Source organism: Panthera tigris, chromosome A1 (assembly GCF_018350195.1).
Source record: "Panthera tigris isolate Pti1 chromosome A1, P.tigris_Pti1_mat1.1, whole genome shotgun sequence".
NCBI classification, from domain to species: Eukaryota; Metazoa; Chordata; class Mammalia; order Carnivora; family Felidae; genus Panthera; species Panthera tigris.
Genome location: NC_056660.1, coordinates 91257807 through 91276733, shown reverse-complemented (window position 1 = coordinate 91276733; position 18927 = coordinate 91257807). Strand labels below are relative to the sequence as shown.

At 37.6% G+C, this 18927-nt stretch overlaps 1 protein-coding gene across 3 annotated transcripts in view; it reads right to left on the bottom strand.

Moving 5' to 3' along the window:
• Window positions 1-1481: 1481 nt before the first annotated feature.
• The window catches only part of CLK4 (CDC like kinase 4), a 29104-nt gene continuing 11658 nt past the window's right edge, over window positions 1482-18927 (bottom strand). For 2 of the 3 annotated variants that reach the window (XM_042982295.1, XM_007083101.3), the window contains exons 3-13: window positions 17049-17271; window positions 15825-15915; window positions 15364-15430; window positions 10966-11082; window positions 10710-10876; window positions 10415-10509; window positions 10031-10160; window positions 6711-6793; window positions 3006-3085; window positions 2247-2337; window positions 1482-2153 (exon numbers count right to left, since the gene is read on the bottom strand). In XM_042982295.1, the coding sequence (XP_042838229.1) occupies window positions 2013-2153; window positions 2247-2337; window positions 3006-3085; window positions 6711-6793; window positions 10031-10160; window positions 10415-10509; window positions 10710-10876; window positions 10966-11082; window positions 15364-15430; window positions 15825-15915; window positions 17049-17271 (1285 nt within the window). In that variant the 3' untranslated portion in view covers window positions 1482-2012. Of the gene's footprint in view, window positions 2154-2246; window positions 2338-3005; window positions 3086-6710; window positions 6794-10030; window positions 10161-10414; window positions 10510-10709; window positions 10877-10965; window positions 11083-15363; window positions 15431-15824; window positions 15916-17048; window positions 17272-18927 lie in introns of those variants that run through there. The other variant, XM_042982299.1, reaches the window with a different exon arrangement.

The following is an 18927-nucleotide window of genomic DNA, read 5'->3' as shown; positions in this document are numbered from 1 at the left end:
CACGAACTACAAGATAGGGACCCGAGCCAAAGTTAGACATTAACTGACTGAGCCACTCAGGCTCGCCTAAGGACTGCAACTGTGATGAGCACTATGTATTGTTCAGTGTGGAGTCAAAATTCTATAGCTGAAACAAATATTACACTGTATGTTAACTGGAATTTAAATAAAAACTTGAGAGAAAACAAAAAAACCTTGTCACATAGAATATAGTTCAACTATTATGAGGGCACATTTACTATATTTGGACTGCATCAGAAGCGTAAGCATAATTCATGCAGTGATTCTATGGTAAAATGTCAGCTTTCTTAAATTTCTAGTCAAATTCAGAAACATAAACCTTGTTATATTGGCCAATGCTGCCTGTGAATAATGTAGGGAACCCAGCCTGGTTTCGCGATTTGTCATATGAAAAAATTCCATGTGTTCTATGTTTAAAATATATAGACTACTTAAATCCTAGTGTAATGCACATAAAATGACAATACTTTCGATAAAAAAACCCTTGTATCTAAATAATTATGGATTCTACAACCAAAAATATTTCTACCTGGCAGTTCTTGTTTACTAAATTAACATTTACTATGTAGTTTCCTCCTCCTCTTTAATGTTGAGAGAGAGAGAGAGAGAGAGAGAGAGAGAGAGAGAGAAAGAGAGCGCATGCACGCGAGTGCACACACTGGGAAGGAACAGAGAGAAGAGGGTACAGAGGATCCAAAGCTGGCTCTGCCAAGAGCAGAAAGCCCCAGGCAGGGCTCAAACCATGAGATCATGACCTGAGCCAAAGTTAGAACCTTAACAGACTGAGCCACTCAGGTGTCCCTACCCTATAGTTTCTAATGTGAAAACAGGTAACAGTAAGAAAAAACACCTATAGGCAAACAAAAACTATCATGTTAACCAATTATGGTCTGGAAATTTCTGTAGAGGTTTCTTCCCAAAGTGTTTTCCAATCACATCATTCTTTTGCTCCAGTAAAGATTATCACAAATATAAATTGCTTAATAACCTTAATTCTCATAGGCTGAGTGAAGTTATTTACTTCATTTAATACGGAAACTGATGCTAGAAAATTTCAAGACTCCTCACGATTTGGTATTAAAAATTAATCCTCAGGGGCACCTGGGTGGCTCAGTCAGTTCAGCAACCAACTTCAGCTCAGGTCATGATCTCACGGTTTTTGAGTTTGAGCCCTGCATCGGGATCTGTGTTGAGAGCTCAGAGCCTGGAGCCTGCTTTGGGTTCTGTGTCTCCCTCTCTCTGCCCCTCCCCCACTCACACTGTCTCTCTCAAAAATAAACTTTAAAAAAAATTAACCCTCAGAGGCATCAGAATTCCTATTTCTGTTGTGACTATCCAGTTGGGACTTTAATCTTAAATGAAGTATGTGCTTTTATTAAAAAAATCTGTCATGATCGACAAATTGGATGCCTTTTCATGAATTCTACTTCTTACCACTGACATCACCCAAGGAGACAAAACACAATTCTTAAAATTTAATGAAATTCCAACAGTAAACATTTCCTATGGGTTTTGGTTTCCAATACCTGCCTATTGGGAGTTAATAATACTTATTACCTGTTCAACAATTACAGAAAAAACTTTAAAGTTAAGAAAAGTTCTGAATTTGAGGTATATAAAGAATATTCATTAAGAATAAAGTAGTCAAGATTTCCTTTTACTCAAAAAAATCACTTCAAAGAGTTGACCTCCATGTACAAAAGACAAGATCAATCACGTTTATCACTGGACACAAAGAATATTCCAAAGGTCTTTAAAAATGGTAATTAATCTCAAAAAGAAAAAAATTTAACTTGTATAGTTCATTCATTATCAAGACCATACTTGCTTAACAAGGTAATTATGCTATTGATATAAAACATACAGTATTTACACTTAACTGTACAAAATAATTTAATGTTTACAAAAATATTAGAATGTTTAGAGTTGACTGACACAGTCTTAAGTAATCTCTTCTAGAGAAGTATATAGTAAGACCACTGATTTCCATTTCATTTCTTTTTTAATAAGTCAAAGAAAGGATGCTGCAAGGCTTCATCCAAGGTAATTCTTTTCACTGGATCATATTCTAACATTCTTCGTACCAGGTCAAACAGTTTCTCATGTTCTTCGTCATGAGAAAGCATAAATTCCTGGGGAAAGAAATATTTTTGTTGAAGAAAGATTTTAAAATTTTTAAAAACTTTTTTTTTTTAACCTTTATAATCTTTTTGTTTTCTTTTTACCTTTAATGGTTTGCAGCGTCTCCTAACATATCTACCAGCAGAACTATGTTCATCCCAATCTAGCTGGTTATGGTGAAAATACTTGCGTTTTCTACAAGAAAAAGAAGTCTGGATCAGTAAAAACAATACAAGAACCACATGTTTACTCTGACCTCACTGGAACAGCTGGAAGCATGAACATCTATCTATGTAGACACACACGCATACAATTTTTTTAAATTCCAGCAATGACATACTAGATCAGACATATTTTCTAAAACATCTTCCTTAATCTTGCACCCTCTGAGGTTCTCGTGCCCCACCTCAGTGGTTCATGTACCGCACATGGAACAGTGACAGCTTATGGATCCATTCCTGTGAATGTGGATTTCACTAGGTCTGGAATGGGGTGAAGCTATTTGCCAACCACTCTAGTATCCTGTGCAAAGACACACAGCTAAGCTAGCTAGCGATAGTATGGAATACAAACGTAAACTGCTAGGACTCCAAAATCAAGCTGTTTTTTACTACTCTATTATGTTTATAGCAAGTTAGGGAAACACTTCTGCAAAGTTTAACTGGAGTGTAAAAAGACGCTTTGTTTATTAGTAGATCACAAGGTAAATACTGCATTACTTGTTAAAAATTTGACTTTATGGAGGAAAAAAAAATTGAAATCTGAAGTCCTGGAACAAGCAGTAACAACAAAGTTGGGTTTTCTGTAGTTTGAATACAGGCCACTGCCCATTCCCAAGAAAGGGCTTTCATCTTAGAGCATACCTTGTTTTCTGAATCATGTGTGTTGGTATGGGTCCTAATATTCGTTCCATCATTGCCAGGTGCTCTTTACTATCATGAGTCTAAAACACAAAGGAAGAAGAAATTTAGCACTTTCCCTTCCCCTACTTGCACAATAAAGGAAAATATAAGAAAACAGCGCTGACACAAAAGGACTAGATTAGAGAGCTGCACAGTTTATATCACCCTCTACTTCAAAGATGGAACAATACTGAATGAGCTATATTAGCTGGTATAAACCAATAAAACTAGTCTGATATCCAACGTAAGGTTCTGTATAGCAAGTGGATTAGACACATAATTTAATGTGAAACTGAACAATTTCCTTATTTGTTTTCATTTCTTGCACTGTTTACTGAAGAATGACTAGGGAACAGTACCAGAAAAATGGTCTCCTCATTTAATCAGCTGCTGACCCAAAACTGACTTTATTCACTAATGAAGATCCACGTGTTAACATTTACTATTCCTGGGCAATAAAAATACAGTTGTAATAATTCTCACAACAATCCTGAGCTCGGTATGTGGGAACATGAGTTTCAAAGGAGTTAAGATACTAGCCCAAGGTCATATAGCTCATGAATGAGAAAAGGTAGCTATGAATCTAAGTCAAAACTCATCTTCAATCATAATAGGAAAAGAGTTTTGGCTCAAGTGGAAGAGAGAAAACTGGCACACTTAGAGCTGGAACGGTATGCTCCTAGATCAGAGGTTGGCAAACTTTTGTAAAGGTCCAAACAGTAAATATTTTAGACCTGGCTGGTTACAAATGGTCTGTGTTACATATTCTTTTTTAAAAGCAGGCATCAGACTATCATCTGCCAACTCCTCAATCTGAAGAGCAGAGGCTTTTTAAAATCTATCAACCTATTGTTTCTAGCACATTGCTTCCAAAATGTTAAGGCCCTAATTCATGACAGGAGTTAAGTAATATTAACTCCACACTTTTATTTTCCAAACCAATACAGCTTTTATTGCATCTTTAAAATATCACAAATAAGGGGTGCCTGGGTGGCTTGGTTAAGCATCCGACTTCGGCTCAGGTTAAGCGTCATGAGTTCGAGCCCTGCACTGGGCTCTGCACTGTCAGTGCAGTGCAGCTTGGAGTTTTTTCTCTCTCTTTCTCTCTGCCCCTATCCCACTCATGCTATCTCAAAATAAATAAATTTTTAAAAATATGTATCACAAAGAAGTTGAAAAATCATCCAGCATCTTGTTATTCTGTAGCTGGACAACTTAGATCTTATCCACAAGTCTGTTGAACAGTTCCTTTTTCAGATACAACTCCAAACTTTTCTGATATCCTTGTTTTTAACTGTTGTAACTAGCTGAATCAAAGCGGCTGAGTTTGATACAAGTTCAATATCATTTCCTTCAAGAACTCATCTTTCTGGGCTTCTGAGAGATACTGAACAAGCAACACCTGGCCTCATCTGAATCCTGCAGATGTATTTTTCACCCAAGAAATTCTGCATTTCAACAAGAGAAACCACTCTCCTGAGACGATGATGGGGAAATGAGCATACACAGACGTCATCTTCTAATGGAAGCCCAGCGTAACACCCTTGACCATGTTCTGTACGGACAAAAAAGAACTGGCTACTCTGCTTGCACTAATTCCCCACCCTTTGTCAACCTAGAGCCTCTTCTTTTTCTTTCCCAGGAGACAGAGTACACGGAGATGACTGGGTTCCTCTGGAGTGGTTCACAGTAACAGTGCCTCCCTTCATAGTGATGTTGACATTTTCTGGAATGTCGATGGTCTGACTGCCAAGAATCGTCTTCATTCTTGCAGTAGATGCAGCAAAGAGCTAGCTCCACATTTTTAAGAAGTTCCTTAGTTGAAGAATATTTTGGAGGATGAATTCCAAATAGAAACTTTATCTCAAACCAATGTTAATAATCTGCACTTATGACCACAGAGTGATTTATAATCACAGATTATGTGAAGCAACTATTTTGTGTGTCAGAATGAAGAAATCATGCACGCACTCTACTCAACTTTTTCTTGACCCTCAGCTTACAAGACCAGATGCCACCTCCAAGAACTGAGTAGTCACTATGGTTGTAGGTATCAAGCTTGTCTATGAACTCAGAGTACTTTTAATAGGGTCTCTATGGATCAATGGATTAGAAACAGGAGAAGTCTGACGACGGGGTCCCAAAGGCAGTGAACACACATTCTACAATAGCCACCACCTAAGTGACTCTTACTTGTCATAGCTTCCTGTCCACCCTGCATGGTCCCCAACTTCAAATCAACCTCAACAGCAGGAGCCAGAATCCACCAAATCTGCACCCTTGACCCCCACAACAAATCACAACACTTTGATCACATTAGAACCCTTCTTCAGTGGGTGCACAACCTAGATCTTCCAAGACTGTTAGATGTCAATTGTAAGGAGAATTACAAGGGAAAAAAGCAGAGACTTAAATATGGCTTCCTACTTTTTGTTTTGCCAAATCAGGACTTTAATTTTAGAAAATTAACTATCAACAACTATTATCATCATTCCATGAAAAGGACATTTCAGTACCCAAAACAAAGAAGCTAGAGGGATAATCTCTAAATAAAGGCCAGAATGACAAACTTACAAAATCATTTTCACTTTGGATTAGTCTACATTCTGGAAACCATGAACTTCTAGGAAACAAGTACCTTTCTATCCAAACAAGTCCATGATGAGTCAGTCCTTGCCTGACCTCACTTCCCCATTTATGCAAGACAGTCTGACAGCACCAACTACTGTTCCCTGACTAGAGAATGCTCTTTTGTGTATCTACACACTTATGGGTACAAGATCTTCCTGAGCTGGCCACCACTCTCTCCAGTTTTCTGACAAACCTCTAATCATCCTTCTGGCAACTGGCTTAAACTCCCTACTTTCTCGGTGACGCCTTCTCTGAAGAAATTTAACCCTCCATCTTTCCTGGGTTCCCACTACACTTTCTACATTGTTCCATTATAGCAAATAACACATTACACTGTAAGCTTTCCCACATTTATCTTTTATATGACTACCTGGAGGACAGAGATGTTGTCTTTCCAACTTTAAACACATAGTGCCTTAAAATGTGCCTAGAATGTTACAATAAAATATGACTTCTTGTCCCTGAATTATTTTATAAAGCGGAGTGACTTGCTCATGGCCGTGGTGGTCAGCACAACCAGAACTGAATTATCACTGGCCACAGTAATGCTAATACAAATTTATGCAGCTCAATAAAAAAATGAGAACACAAGACAATATGAACCATGTGAGAAAAACTCCAATCACATGCAAAACAGAATTATGAACACTCACCAAGAGCAGTATTTCATCCAACTATGGTTTTAGAGGATGACCATTCTGCACATGTAAGGGTTTTCTGGGGAGTTTTTTTATTTGAGAGAGACAGAGAGCACATGAGTGGAGGACAGGGGCAGAGGGAAAGAGAAAGAGAGGGAGAATCCCAAGCAGGTTCAACACACAGCGCAGAGCCCAACACGGGGCTCAATCCCACAACCCTGGGATCATGACCTGAGCCGAAATCAAGAGGTGCTCAACAAACTGAGCCACCCAGCCTCCCCATTTTATGTAAGTTTTAATATTAACACTACAGCAACTTTTCAAAATGCAGGCCAAAATTTTAACATGCTCTTAACACTGAAAATTAATTATGGAATGGCATTTACTAAATACATACCTGGAAGACTGTGAAACCAAGGTAATATTCAATAAGAATGCACCCTATGCTCCACACATCACAAGGTTGAGACCAACCCAAAGCTGTAAAAACAAAAACACTTCTATACGCAACAATTTTTAACTGCCAATGTACCATATCCCTTCCCTCTATGCATGCTACCTTTACAATAAATAAGATGGTAAACTCCAGGGTTATATTTTAGTTTCAAGTAAAATGTTACTCGGTATGCTCTCACAATTCTCCATATCTTTACATCAAATTAGTGTTTATTGTGGGGGAGGGGGCATTTTATGTAAAGTAAGAGAGAGATTAGCAAATATTTTCCAAGTATAACTATCAATTTGTGCAAATACTCCATATTCTCTGATCTGTGTGCAATGGGGAGCATTGTTACTCGCAGTTCATGATTGTTCTAGGAAATTTTACATTTTATTATAGCAAATACAGGTTGACAAGCTCAGAATGTAATTACTAACCACTTCTCAACTTACCAACTTAATGCCTGAGTTTACTTCTTGCATTAAAAAAACAAGAACTGGGGGAGGGGGTGGTGGTGCCTGGGTGGTTGAGTGGGTCAAGCGTCAACTCCTGATTTTGGCTCAGGTCATGATCTCAGGGTTTGCTTCATGAGATTAAGTCCCACAGTGGGCTCTACACTGACAGCATGGAGCCTGCTTGGGATTCTGTCTCCCTCTCTCTCAGCCCCTCCCCCACTCATGCACTCTGCTCTCTCTCACAAACTTAAAAAAAAAAAAAAAGGATTATGATTTCATGCCCTTCCCTTGGGCTCCATGCTAGGCATGGAGTCTGCTGAAGATTCCCTCTGCCCCTCTCCTGTTCCCTCTCAAAAAAAACAAAAAAACCATGGTTTTAGATAAGCTAAGGATTATAAATGGGTATTATAAGCAGTTATGTTGTAAGAATTATAGAGCTATTTAAAGTTCACAGAGAGATCTACTTATATATGTACTTTTCAGACTGTCTGTACATGATTATATATACCTTCACCTTCACAATTCTCAATGGCAATACTATTCAGGAAAAAATAAAATACCTAGTCTTAAGGTACTTAACTGGAAAGGAGAAGAGTAAATCATACAGATGTTTCAAAATTTTAAAGATCAAGTACTTAGGAAAACAATAATGTATAAATAAAACCTACTTTATCATTTTTTAAGTTGATTTACTCTGAGGGACAGAGATGCACACACATATGCACATGCAGGGCAGAGAAAGGGAGAGAGAGTCCCAAGCAGCCTCTGTGCTGTCAGCATGGAGCCTGACTTGGGGCTGGATCCCTTGAACTGTGAGATCATGACCTGAGCTGAAATCAAGAGTTGAGATGCTTAATTGACTGAGCCAGTCACCTAAGTGTCCCAATAAAACCTACTTTAAAGGACATTTTAATTACTTTCAGTAACATAAACGAATTTAAAGAAAAAGGAATAAATAAAATGTTCAAAAACCTTGACTATGATTTTGGTTGTTTTATTTATTCACTTTTTTTTTTTAAGTCATTTTAGTTAACCCTCACAGTGCCTGTGCCTATCATTTGAAAAAATGGGTAACTGAGCAGGAGTCCACCTACAGTGACACATAAAAAAAATCTGCAATTGATAGATCTTGAACCTAAAATGAACATCTATCTTCTCCAGCCATTCTTATCCAGCTTCTTCGTAGGTGACTGTAACCCTCTGCCACACACCATTCTAAATCATCTTGTTCTGAGAAGTTGGTCCTCATACTCTTTGGAATGCCCCATCGTTCAATTCTACCAACCTCTCCCAACTTCATGTCTTTACTACAATACCAGACACGTGAGACCAACTGCATGACTACATCTTCCTCTCCAACCTAATTCTGCCTTAATCCTCAGGATTAACACTCCACAAAAACACAAAGGACCTTTCCCAACCTCTATTCCTCAAAACCAATAACCCCAATTTTGAATTTATATGGTCGATCTATCTAGCCTGGCCATACTTGGAACTGTGTTATTGTCACTACTAAGAATACTATATCTTATCCAATCTAGGAGGTCAGTAAGATGTATGACTATTTTATGCACCAATAACAAAGCAAAAACGCCAATTATTTTGTGTTGTGCTCCCCATGTTAAAATGTGGGGGGAATCCACCTCTTAAAACTGACAACACACAAAGTTATGTCTTTTTAGGCTCTGAAAATGCCTCTCTGTCCACAAACTTTTCCCACACTCCTTTCCTAAACTACTGCAACACAACAGCTCCTTTCAGACCATATGAAGCAGAAATGGTATGATCATTCATTTCAAAGACAAGCTCGAAATTTTTGCTAACTTTGTAGTCACTGGCCACATGAGGCTGTTTTACATCTAACATTTAAATTAACATAAAATTTAGAATTCAGTTCCTCAATCACAGTGGCCACACTGCAAGTACAGAGAAGCCCACATGTGCCCAATGGCTACCATACTGGACAATGCAGATATAGAAGGTTTCCATCACATGGAAAGTACTACTGACAAGCACTGCCTAATCTCAATTTCCTTACGCCTTTACCAATCCTCCACCATGGGTAAAAACTGTTAGTGTGCTTTCCTACTCTTATTCTGAATTACCAACTCCTACCAGTACATGTGAAAACTGGAAACTGACTCTAAAATTTCTACTAGCAAACTCAGTTGGACCTTACTTTTGGTTAATAAGCTTATTCCATGTATCTCTCAAGAGCATCTGATCTAAACTTCTCCCACTGTCTCCAAGCCCCCAACCTCTTCTCCTCCACTCCATAAACAAGACCTAGTCTCTGACATCTTGAGACATAAGATACACACTCCCTGAGTTCCCTCTTACTTCCAAACTCTGCACCTTAAGTCACTTTCTTCTTTAACCTTTCTGGTGTCAATGATTATCAAAGAAGCTCTCCTCTTAGACTAGCCCCCTCTTTCTTCTTGACCTCCGCCTGGCCCTTTACTCAGATATCTGCCAACCAGACCTTTAGCATTTCTATAGTACCATGCTTTTGCGACATGAAAATAGGTACCCATATCACTTCAAAAATCACATTGCTGTGACGTACTTAGCCAAAAGAACTTGCCCTTTCAGGACCTTGTAAGATTAGCATGTTTAAAAAATAACCACCTGGAATATCTTTACAAATGGTATCCCATTTTTCCCACTCAGGAAGAATATTTATAGCAATGTCCAATTTTTCTTAAGATAGTTACTATTTTCTGTACACTAAGAAAAATCACACCCATCCCCTAAGTAAAAGGCATGGAGAAAAAAAAACCCTCATCTTTAATTACAGTATCAGGAAGAGTAGTGTCTACTGACCCAAAATGACCTCTGGAGCTCTGTAATGCCGTGTAGATACCAAAGTACTATGATGTTCATCATCGTATGTTGCACTTCCAAAGTCAACAACTTTGATATCTGTGTTTTTCAGCGTGCGTTCATCACGTTTCTAGAGAAACAGAGTTGAGTCAACATGAAGATCAGTAAAGACATAAAAAAAGTTACATATTTCAAAAGGCTTGCATATGAGTTATCTTTTTGATTCTCAACATAACTCCAGGCGAAAGGTAAAGAAGGATGATCCTTTTAGGTTAAAAATCAGGCTGTAACCAGTCTTAAAAGTCAAAATTACTCATCGAAGGGTCACCAAGCTAAATTAATTTTAAAAACCACCACCAAAATTAAAACAAGTCTTTAACTTACCATTTTAGAATTATATTTGACTACATAGTCAGACTTCACAAATAAAATATTTTCAGGCTTCAAATCTGTATGGGTTAATTTATTATGATGCAAAACTACAAGAAAACAAAAAGAAATCATTAGTTTCACCTACGTATTTCATCTGTATTGGGGGGGATAAGAAGGATCAGTAGTGGATATAGGGATTTCATCTTTACCTGTAACGTGTATTTTTAGTGACAATGTTTTGACATGTGGCTTGTATAATAAAATCTTTTAATTTTCTGGTGTTTAAAAATTTATCAAGTATACTTACAATTTATTGACTGGCAGATCTGATATGCCATCTGCCTGATGTGGTCAATTTGAAATGGCAGAAAGCTATTTTCTTTAATGAAATCATAGGTACTAAGTCCCAGCAGTTCAAACACAATACAAACATGACCATGATGATCAAACCACTCTAGCATCTGGACACATCGGCTAAAACAGAGCAAATAAAAATGAGTCAGTTCAGAGAATTCCGATTATTTTAGGCAAGATGATGGATCACAATTCAAGTTTATACTTACAAGACGCTATTGGGATCGGTACTATTTAAATGCTCCAATACTTGGATTTCTGAACGAGCTGCTTCACGGTATCGACCTACATTTTTTACAATTTTCACTGCTACATGTATGCCATCCCTTAAAGACAAAATTAAGATGAAAACGGTAGAGGAGCAGAATGAAAACACGTGTCCCTAAAGCATCATCTTACTGAGTATTAATTACTCTATGCTATTTTTCTAAACTAATCTTTCAGGGCATTTTATACCAGATTCCATATAACATTTTTTCAAAACAGTCTGGCAAAACACACTTTCTATGGAGCGGTAATTCCCTTAATACAAATTTTAATGTTTGTTTCCAGAATTTTATCTAGATTTTATACCAAAAGAAAAAAAAAAAAAAGGACGCCTGGGTGACTCAGTTAATAAACGTCAGACTTCAGCTCAGGTCATGATCTCATGGTTCGAGGTCTGAGCCCAGCATCAGGCTCTGTGTTGACAGCTCAGAGCCTAGTGCCTGCTTCAAATTCTGCGTCTCCCTCTCTCTCTGCCCCTCCCCTGTCCACACTCTGGCTCTGGCGCTCTCTCTCAAAAATAAACACTAAAAAAATAAGATAAAAATAAATCCTCAAACAGAATATGCTACTGCTGAAAGCATTTGCTCAATCACCTAGACAGACCTGCCCTGTGCCAGGTGTGTAGAGCACAGGGGTTAGTCAAGACCAGGGTTGTCACTATGTACCTCACAGCCTAACAGAAAAGAAACACATGAACAACTGACAGTGTTGCAAATGCTTGGTATGAGCTTATACAAAGAGGTAGGAGAGCCAAAAAATTAGAGAGGGGAAGCTCTAATTTATTCAAAGAAGAGGTGACACACAACTGAGCCCTGAAAGACAGCCAGCAGTCTATAAAATGTGGGAGGAAAAGGAACACGTTCATTATAAGTCATGAAGTTGAGAAAATGCTTACTAGCACATTCACTGATACAAGTAGGTAGAAATAACTAGAGCATAAGCTCTAGATTGGTTACCTATAATACTTCCTAAAAAGTATCAAGCCACAAATGATTTTGAGAAAATGGATTTCTAAATTCTCAAATTCCTTTTATCCTCTTTTCTTGAATTTTTTAATGTTTACTCATTTTTGAGAGAGAGAAGGAATAGAGAGAGACAGAGTATGAGCAGGGGAGGGGCAGAGAGAGGGAGACACAGAATCTGAAGCAGGTTCCAGCCCCCAAGCTGTCAGCACAGAGCCTGAAGCAGGGCTCAAACTCACCACCAGTTGAGATCACGACCTGAGCTGAAGTCTGACGCTTAACTGACTGAGCCACCCAGGTGCCCCTATCCTCTTCTAAATCTGATCTTCCTGAAGATGAACCAGCATTCAAGCCTCTTTTTTTATTTTTTTTTAAACTATGGCCCTTCCATTTGATGTATAGATCCCTCATTATTAAGATATATAACCTAGAATGTAAAAAAAAAAAAAAAAAAAAAAAAAATCTTTGGGACAAACAAACATTTCTAGTGGCTAGATAGCAAGCCTTTCTCTAAGTCTGGTGGTTTCCAATTTACTGCTTTCACCAAAGCCCCAACGAAGTTGTGGGCTAATAAATCATTAAAACTTATTTTGATGATAATCTCCCTAGGACATTTGGCATATATCTCAAGGTTGCTATGAAACCACTGTGACAAAACTCCCTTCTAAGTCTTATTATATGACCAAGATTTCTTGGTGCTTACGGCTCTAGAAAAGAAAATAAAGGTGTTAGCTAACACCACTACAGTAATTAACTGCAATGAACAGCTGTATACCTTAAACTTACACAATGTTACATTACAAACAACTATATCTCAAAAAAAAAAAAAAAAAAGGAAACACATTTAATGCTAAAGCATTTAAGATGTTTATGAATACATGTACTTTTTTTTTGAAGTCCCAACCAACCCAATAAAAGACACATTTCCAATTAAATTTTATATTTAGTTCCAGTAACCATCAAAATTTGCAATAGATTTATACTTGATCAACTGAATACTGTTTACTGGAATATCTCAAGTACTCTCTTGGAATCTCTAGTTTTAAGACAGCATTAATAGGGCAACTGGTAAAGTCTGAGTAAGATCTATAGATCAGCTGGCAAAATGTGAAAATATAACACATGTATGTATACAGCAAATTATAAAGAAAATACTGTAAAATGTTAACATGAGGAATCTGCGTGAAGGATATATGGGAATTTTTTCAGCTATTCCAGAAAATCCTAGGAGTCTGAAAATATTTCAAAAGTTCACTTCACAGGGCTCCTGGGTTTGTTGGTTAAGCATCTGACTCTTGGTTTCGGCTCAGGTCACGATCTCACAGTTTGTGGGATTGAAACCTGCATTGGGCTCTGTGCGGACAGCACAGAACCTGCTTGGGATTCTCTCCCTGCCCCTCCCCTGTGCATGTGCTTGCGCTCTCCTCAAAATAAATAAACGTTAAAAAAAATATGACTTCACATTCACATTTTTATTGAAAAGACAGTGTGATAATGAACTTTAGGATAATATACTTTATGGAAAATGGAATGAAAATATGTTCAAGAATAAAACATGTTTAAGCATTCAAGAGTTGGTTCATGAATAAAGGTAGCTATCAAATTGCTATAATATTTAGATTCTCAAATATACTTAAGAACAGTTTTTAAATAATATATTAATGTTTAAATAAGCTGGAAATTATATCTGTCCCCAACCATTTTATTTTTTTTTTCAATATATGAAGTTTATTGTCAAATTGGTTTCCATACAACACCCAGTGCTCATCCCAAAAGGTGCCCTCCTCAATACCAATCACCCACCCTCCCTCCCTCCCTCCCACCCTGTCCCCAACCATTTTAGGATGAAAAATTTTAAATGTCAATTTAGAAATGTGCAGTTGAGGGGCCCCTGGGTGGCTCAGTTGGTTGAGCGTCCGACTTTGGCTCAGGTCATGATCTCACAGCTCATGAGTTGGAGCCCCACGTTGGGCTCTGTGCTGACAGAGCCTGGAGCCTGCTTCTGCTTCAGTGTCTCCCTCTCTCTCTGCCCCTAACCCACTCGCATTCTGTCTCTGTCTCTCTCAAAAATAAATAAACATTAAAAAAAAAAAAATTAAAAAAAAAAAGAAATGTGCAGTTGAGGGGCGCCTGAGTGGCTCAGTCAGGTAAGCGTCTGACTTCGGCTCAGGTCATGATCTCATGGTTCCTGAGTCCAAGCCCTGCGTCGGGCTCTGGACTGACAGCTCAGAGACTAGAGCCCGCTTCAGATTCTGTGTCTACCTCTGTCTGCCCCTCCACTGCTTGCACTCTGACACTTGCATTGTCTCAAAAATAAACAAACATTAGAAATGTGCAGTTGAAATGAACTGTGTTTTAAAACAGGTTTACTTACTAAAAAGTCTGCAAACTACAGAACAGAGGTTCTGGAGGAAAATGTTAATGTGAGACACAGGGTCAAAACACAACGGGCTTTTAGTAAGTCATTAAAGAATTTGGACTTTTTTCTGCAGGCTTTAAAGTAACAGAATTCCTTCGTAGTTTAAGATGCTAACTCTAACATGCAAATATTATCCTTTGGGAATGAAGATTTTTGTTTTATTTTGTTGCCATAGATACTTTTATTTCATGAAGGCTGAAGAAACAGTGTACAAAATCGGCATGATACACACAGCACAAATGAAAAAAATGATAAAATAACATTCTTTAGGTAATAGCTAGTACTTTATAGCAGACTACTTTTTCTCCAAAGATAATTATGGATTGTTCCAAAATAAAGCTAGATAGAATGTTCTTAAACCTTTTAAATGCAAGATGCTCCCTTCTACTCCCTTAGCTACACTACAGAGCAGATTGCTTTTTACTAGGCCATTTCTTCCATGTGCAATTTTCAGATCGGGAATAAATGTTTTTGACCAAGATTAGACAAACTTTATTGTCTCTGCTACTCAAAACTAAAGCAAAGCACTCTAAATCTCACATAAGGGCCAAGGCCTAAGTTCTGGGAAATTCCTTTACTCGAAGATTCACTTTAATTTCAACAAACAACCCATCTGATAGAATTTGTCAATGTTTTGTCAATTTTTTTTGTTTTTTTTTTTAAGATTTTTTTTTTTTTAAGTGATCTCTACACCCAATATGGGGCTCAAACTCACAACCCTGAAATCAAGAGTCGCGTGCTCCACCAACAGAGCCAGCCAGGAACCCTGAAATTCGTCTGCATTCTTGACCAAAACCCACACCCATGATAAATAACCAGACACAGTTCAAGAAATTTTGGGTATTTATACCACCCAGGAAAACAAGTGGCCACCTCTTAAAAATGCCATTTCATTTAAATCATAGATCCTTCCCTACCCAAAATATCAGAATGTTCAAAAAAGGAAAAAACAAACTTACATGCCATGATCAATGCACTCTACAACTTTGCCAAAGGCCCCTTCACCCAAAGTGTCCACGATTTCATCTAAAGTAAGGGAGGAGAAAAAGGAGTAAGTATTTGAGTATAAATTATCTAGTTATTCAAACAATGAATACTTAAGTGTGGAATATTTTCAAATGATGTCTATTAAAGCATAACTAAGGTTTCAGCACTCAAATTATTTTATTTTCAGCTGCTACAAAAACAATTAGATAGAGCTATCTTTCTTGCTCTAAGCTCAAATTCCACTGATTATTTTGGAACTTTAGAGTAGAAATATTTAAATTCTATAGAAAAGAAGAAATACAAAAGAACAAACAAACCCACAAAAAACAAAACAAAAAAGCAATGAAGAGTTCTTTAGCCCCCCGCTGACAACTATTCTTAAAAAGATTATTCTGTCTGCAAAGTTAAAAAAGTGTTGAAAAATATTCTATACATCTTGCTCTTAGAACGTCTCCACTTTGACAGATCAGGTGACCCTCCTCATCATCCTCTATACTCCTGGATCTTTTCCTTCGGTGGCTCTTCTGGAACGGCAAGTGGGCAGCACCAAGATCGTCCAGCCAATCAATATATCAGAGTGAATTCAGGGCAGAATACGCAATTCATTCAGCGGGGAGATATTCAGGCATTCAGATAAGCACCAGGCCACGAACAGTTGGCAGGAGCAATTTCAAATTCAGTCCCCAGAAATTCACAGGGCACAGTTTATGTTACAGAAGAAAAACATGGCAAGGAACAGATTTTCAGATAAGATACTTAAAGTGGCAATAGAAAAAAAACAACACAATTGTCTCTTTAAAATACTGATTTAATTGAAGTCTGAAATTTAAAGAATGCAATGTCATGATCTACTTATCTCTTGATATAAAATAGCATATGCTGTGAATTGAGATGTCTAGTTTGTTGGGGGGGGAAGGTTTTAAAATGTCAAAATTAGTTGAAACTATTTAGCAATATTTTAAAATACACATAATTAAAGGGGGAAATAAAAGCTAGTTAATTTCCATGTTCACTCTAATCAAAACTTGGGGAAGGAAACAATTTATTCAAAGTTTACTGATTAAACAGGTGAAGATGTCTGAGTGTAAAAAAAGTCAAACTTTTTGGATAACGTACTTTCCATTCAGCACCCATTTCAGAATTTCAGTGCAACTAGCTGCAGACAATGATGCACTGTGCTCTGGGACTATGCTATATATAGCATATATAGCTATATATAGAGTACACTTAAGTATCCACCAGTGCAAAGTTCTAGAGATGTTTCCAACCATTAGGAAAAGGGGTTCTTTTAAAGTAAAAAACAAACAAAAAAAAAAAAGTTTACTATAAAAGAAAAGATGGGTGCTTTAATTTTTCATAAGATTATATTACAAAACATAAAAATATTTTTAATATTAAAATTTAATATTAAAATCAAGAACTCATGATCTGGATTGCAGAAAATGAGTAAATATGGGCAAACGAAGGCTACCTAATAAATACAGATTAGCTATGAAAATTTGGATGTTTAAGGATTCAAGTAATATAAACACATTTATAATATATACAAATAATATTACGTATATATATATAAAAACTTTTTCAAACTTACTGGCTCATTAAGAGTTTTTACACACAAATAAGCATCCACCCAAAATAAAAACAAAATCAATCATACCGAACGTGACTGTTGACTTGAACAGTGTCTATTACGCTTCCTTTTAGGACTGCTTCTCCTACTTCGGACCGAAGATTTACTGCAGTGGATTCGATAACTGCTTTCAACGTCTCTGTGATAATGTCTAGGAACATAGCCTTCGCAGTAGTCATTTCTATATTCATCAACATATCTCCGGTCCCGATAATCTCTCTCATTCAAGGACCTCGCTTCTAAATAATGACTGCAAACACATTAAAGGATTTCAAATTATTCTCTTCATCCTGGAACTGTGGTTCAAACAAAACATTCTCTCAAGAATTCCTGGTTTAAACAGCTAACTTGATAAAAAGAAAAAACCTCAAATTGATGAATTAGAATTTATACTTATCTCACAAACTTAAGACATAATTTTACTTTAACCAACAAGCGAGTTCATATTCTCCATCAGATAGACTGCTATCAAACACCTCAGATCAAAGAACAAAGCTTGAGTCAATTATGTTCAGTGTTTACTTGATTAAGTGTCCCTGTACCTTTTGGAGAAAGTTAACACCAAAAATTCACCAGTCTTATGATATATGCAACTGTAACTAAGCTTTCTTTTCTCAGAGAGCCACACACAATCAGAGGCAGGCAAAACAGGATTCCTTTCTCTTTTAATGTTAAGCGAATTTTAGATATCCCCGGCACACACATAATTCTTTCATGAAAGGTGTACTGGAGCTCGAAGTGATCTTACATGTATTCCAGACCTTTCATTTTACAGATGACTAAATTAAGATCCCAAGGATAATGATTTGCCATGGCTGTAGAGCATTCTAATTCCTATTATAAGGGCCAATTTTATTACACATATCACATATCACCTATGCCACCTTCTCTCCTCTTTGTATTCCTAGCTTCCTGTTACTCCTCTTTGAGAAAGACAACATAGCTTTTGAAGGCTGCCCCATGTGCCAAAGATATTAAACTACATCCCCCCACAAATGAGAAAAGGATCTTGTAATTGCTTGCCTAGGATTACAACAGACCCACCCCCACCACCCTACTTCCCTTTGCATTTCTAACTTCCTGCCATTCTTACTTGCAAAATACTCAAAAATTCTACATGGGAAACTGCATCATCTAGTGCCATAGTGGTTAACTTCTGAATCCACAGATCCCTTTAAAAATCTGATGAAAGCTATGGACCCTCTCCCTTAAGAAATGCACAAATGCATAAACAAAACTTGGCAAGGAATTTCACAGAGGTCACGGACCTCAGGAAGTCAATGGATCCCAGTTAAGTATCCTTGATCTGATGGAAAGAAAAGGACATAGATTCAATTGGCCCAGTTTCCCGTCCCCCTCTCTACCTGGGATGGTGTCCTCTTCAACAGAGTGCGAAGCTTCAAGAGGGATGCACATGGAGCACTGAGGGAGAGAGGGGACACCTGCCCAGTCAGACAAATCGGCTAAAAGAATCCTGACAAGCAATGGAGTGACAGATGTTGACTAGACTGCCCTCACCAACCTCATTCTCTCCCCAGAATATGCTGTTGTTCATTTTCCCAGGGGCTGGTTTAGGCAGAAATAAAGGGAAAGCATCTCTAAACTGCTAGTCAACAGGGCTGGCAGAATATCCAGACTGAGGAAATGCAGAAACCCCTTTCTCCCTTTCCCCAGTGTCAATCTTAAGTTCTAACCATTGGAGAAACAACTTGGGGTATCAGGGTAAGACTGTGAGTCTATGTCAGGGATCTGATGACTTGGTTTGGACCTGTCAGGGAGAGATCTGTAATACATCAACCTAGAAATTACCATACACTCAAGGGCATCCTTTTCAATTCTGTAAGGCGTCCTTCCTATAAAAGTCCAAAATCTATCAGAAAAAAATAGTACTAATAATCTTTAGCTG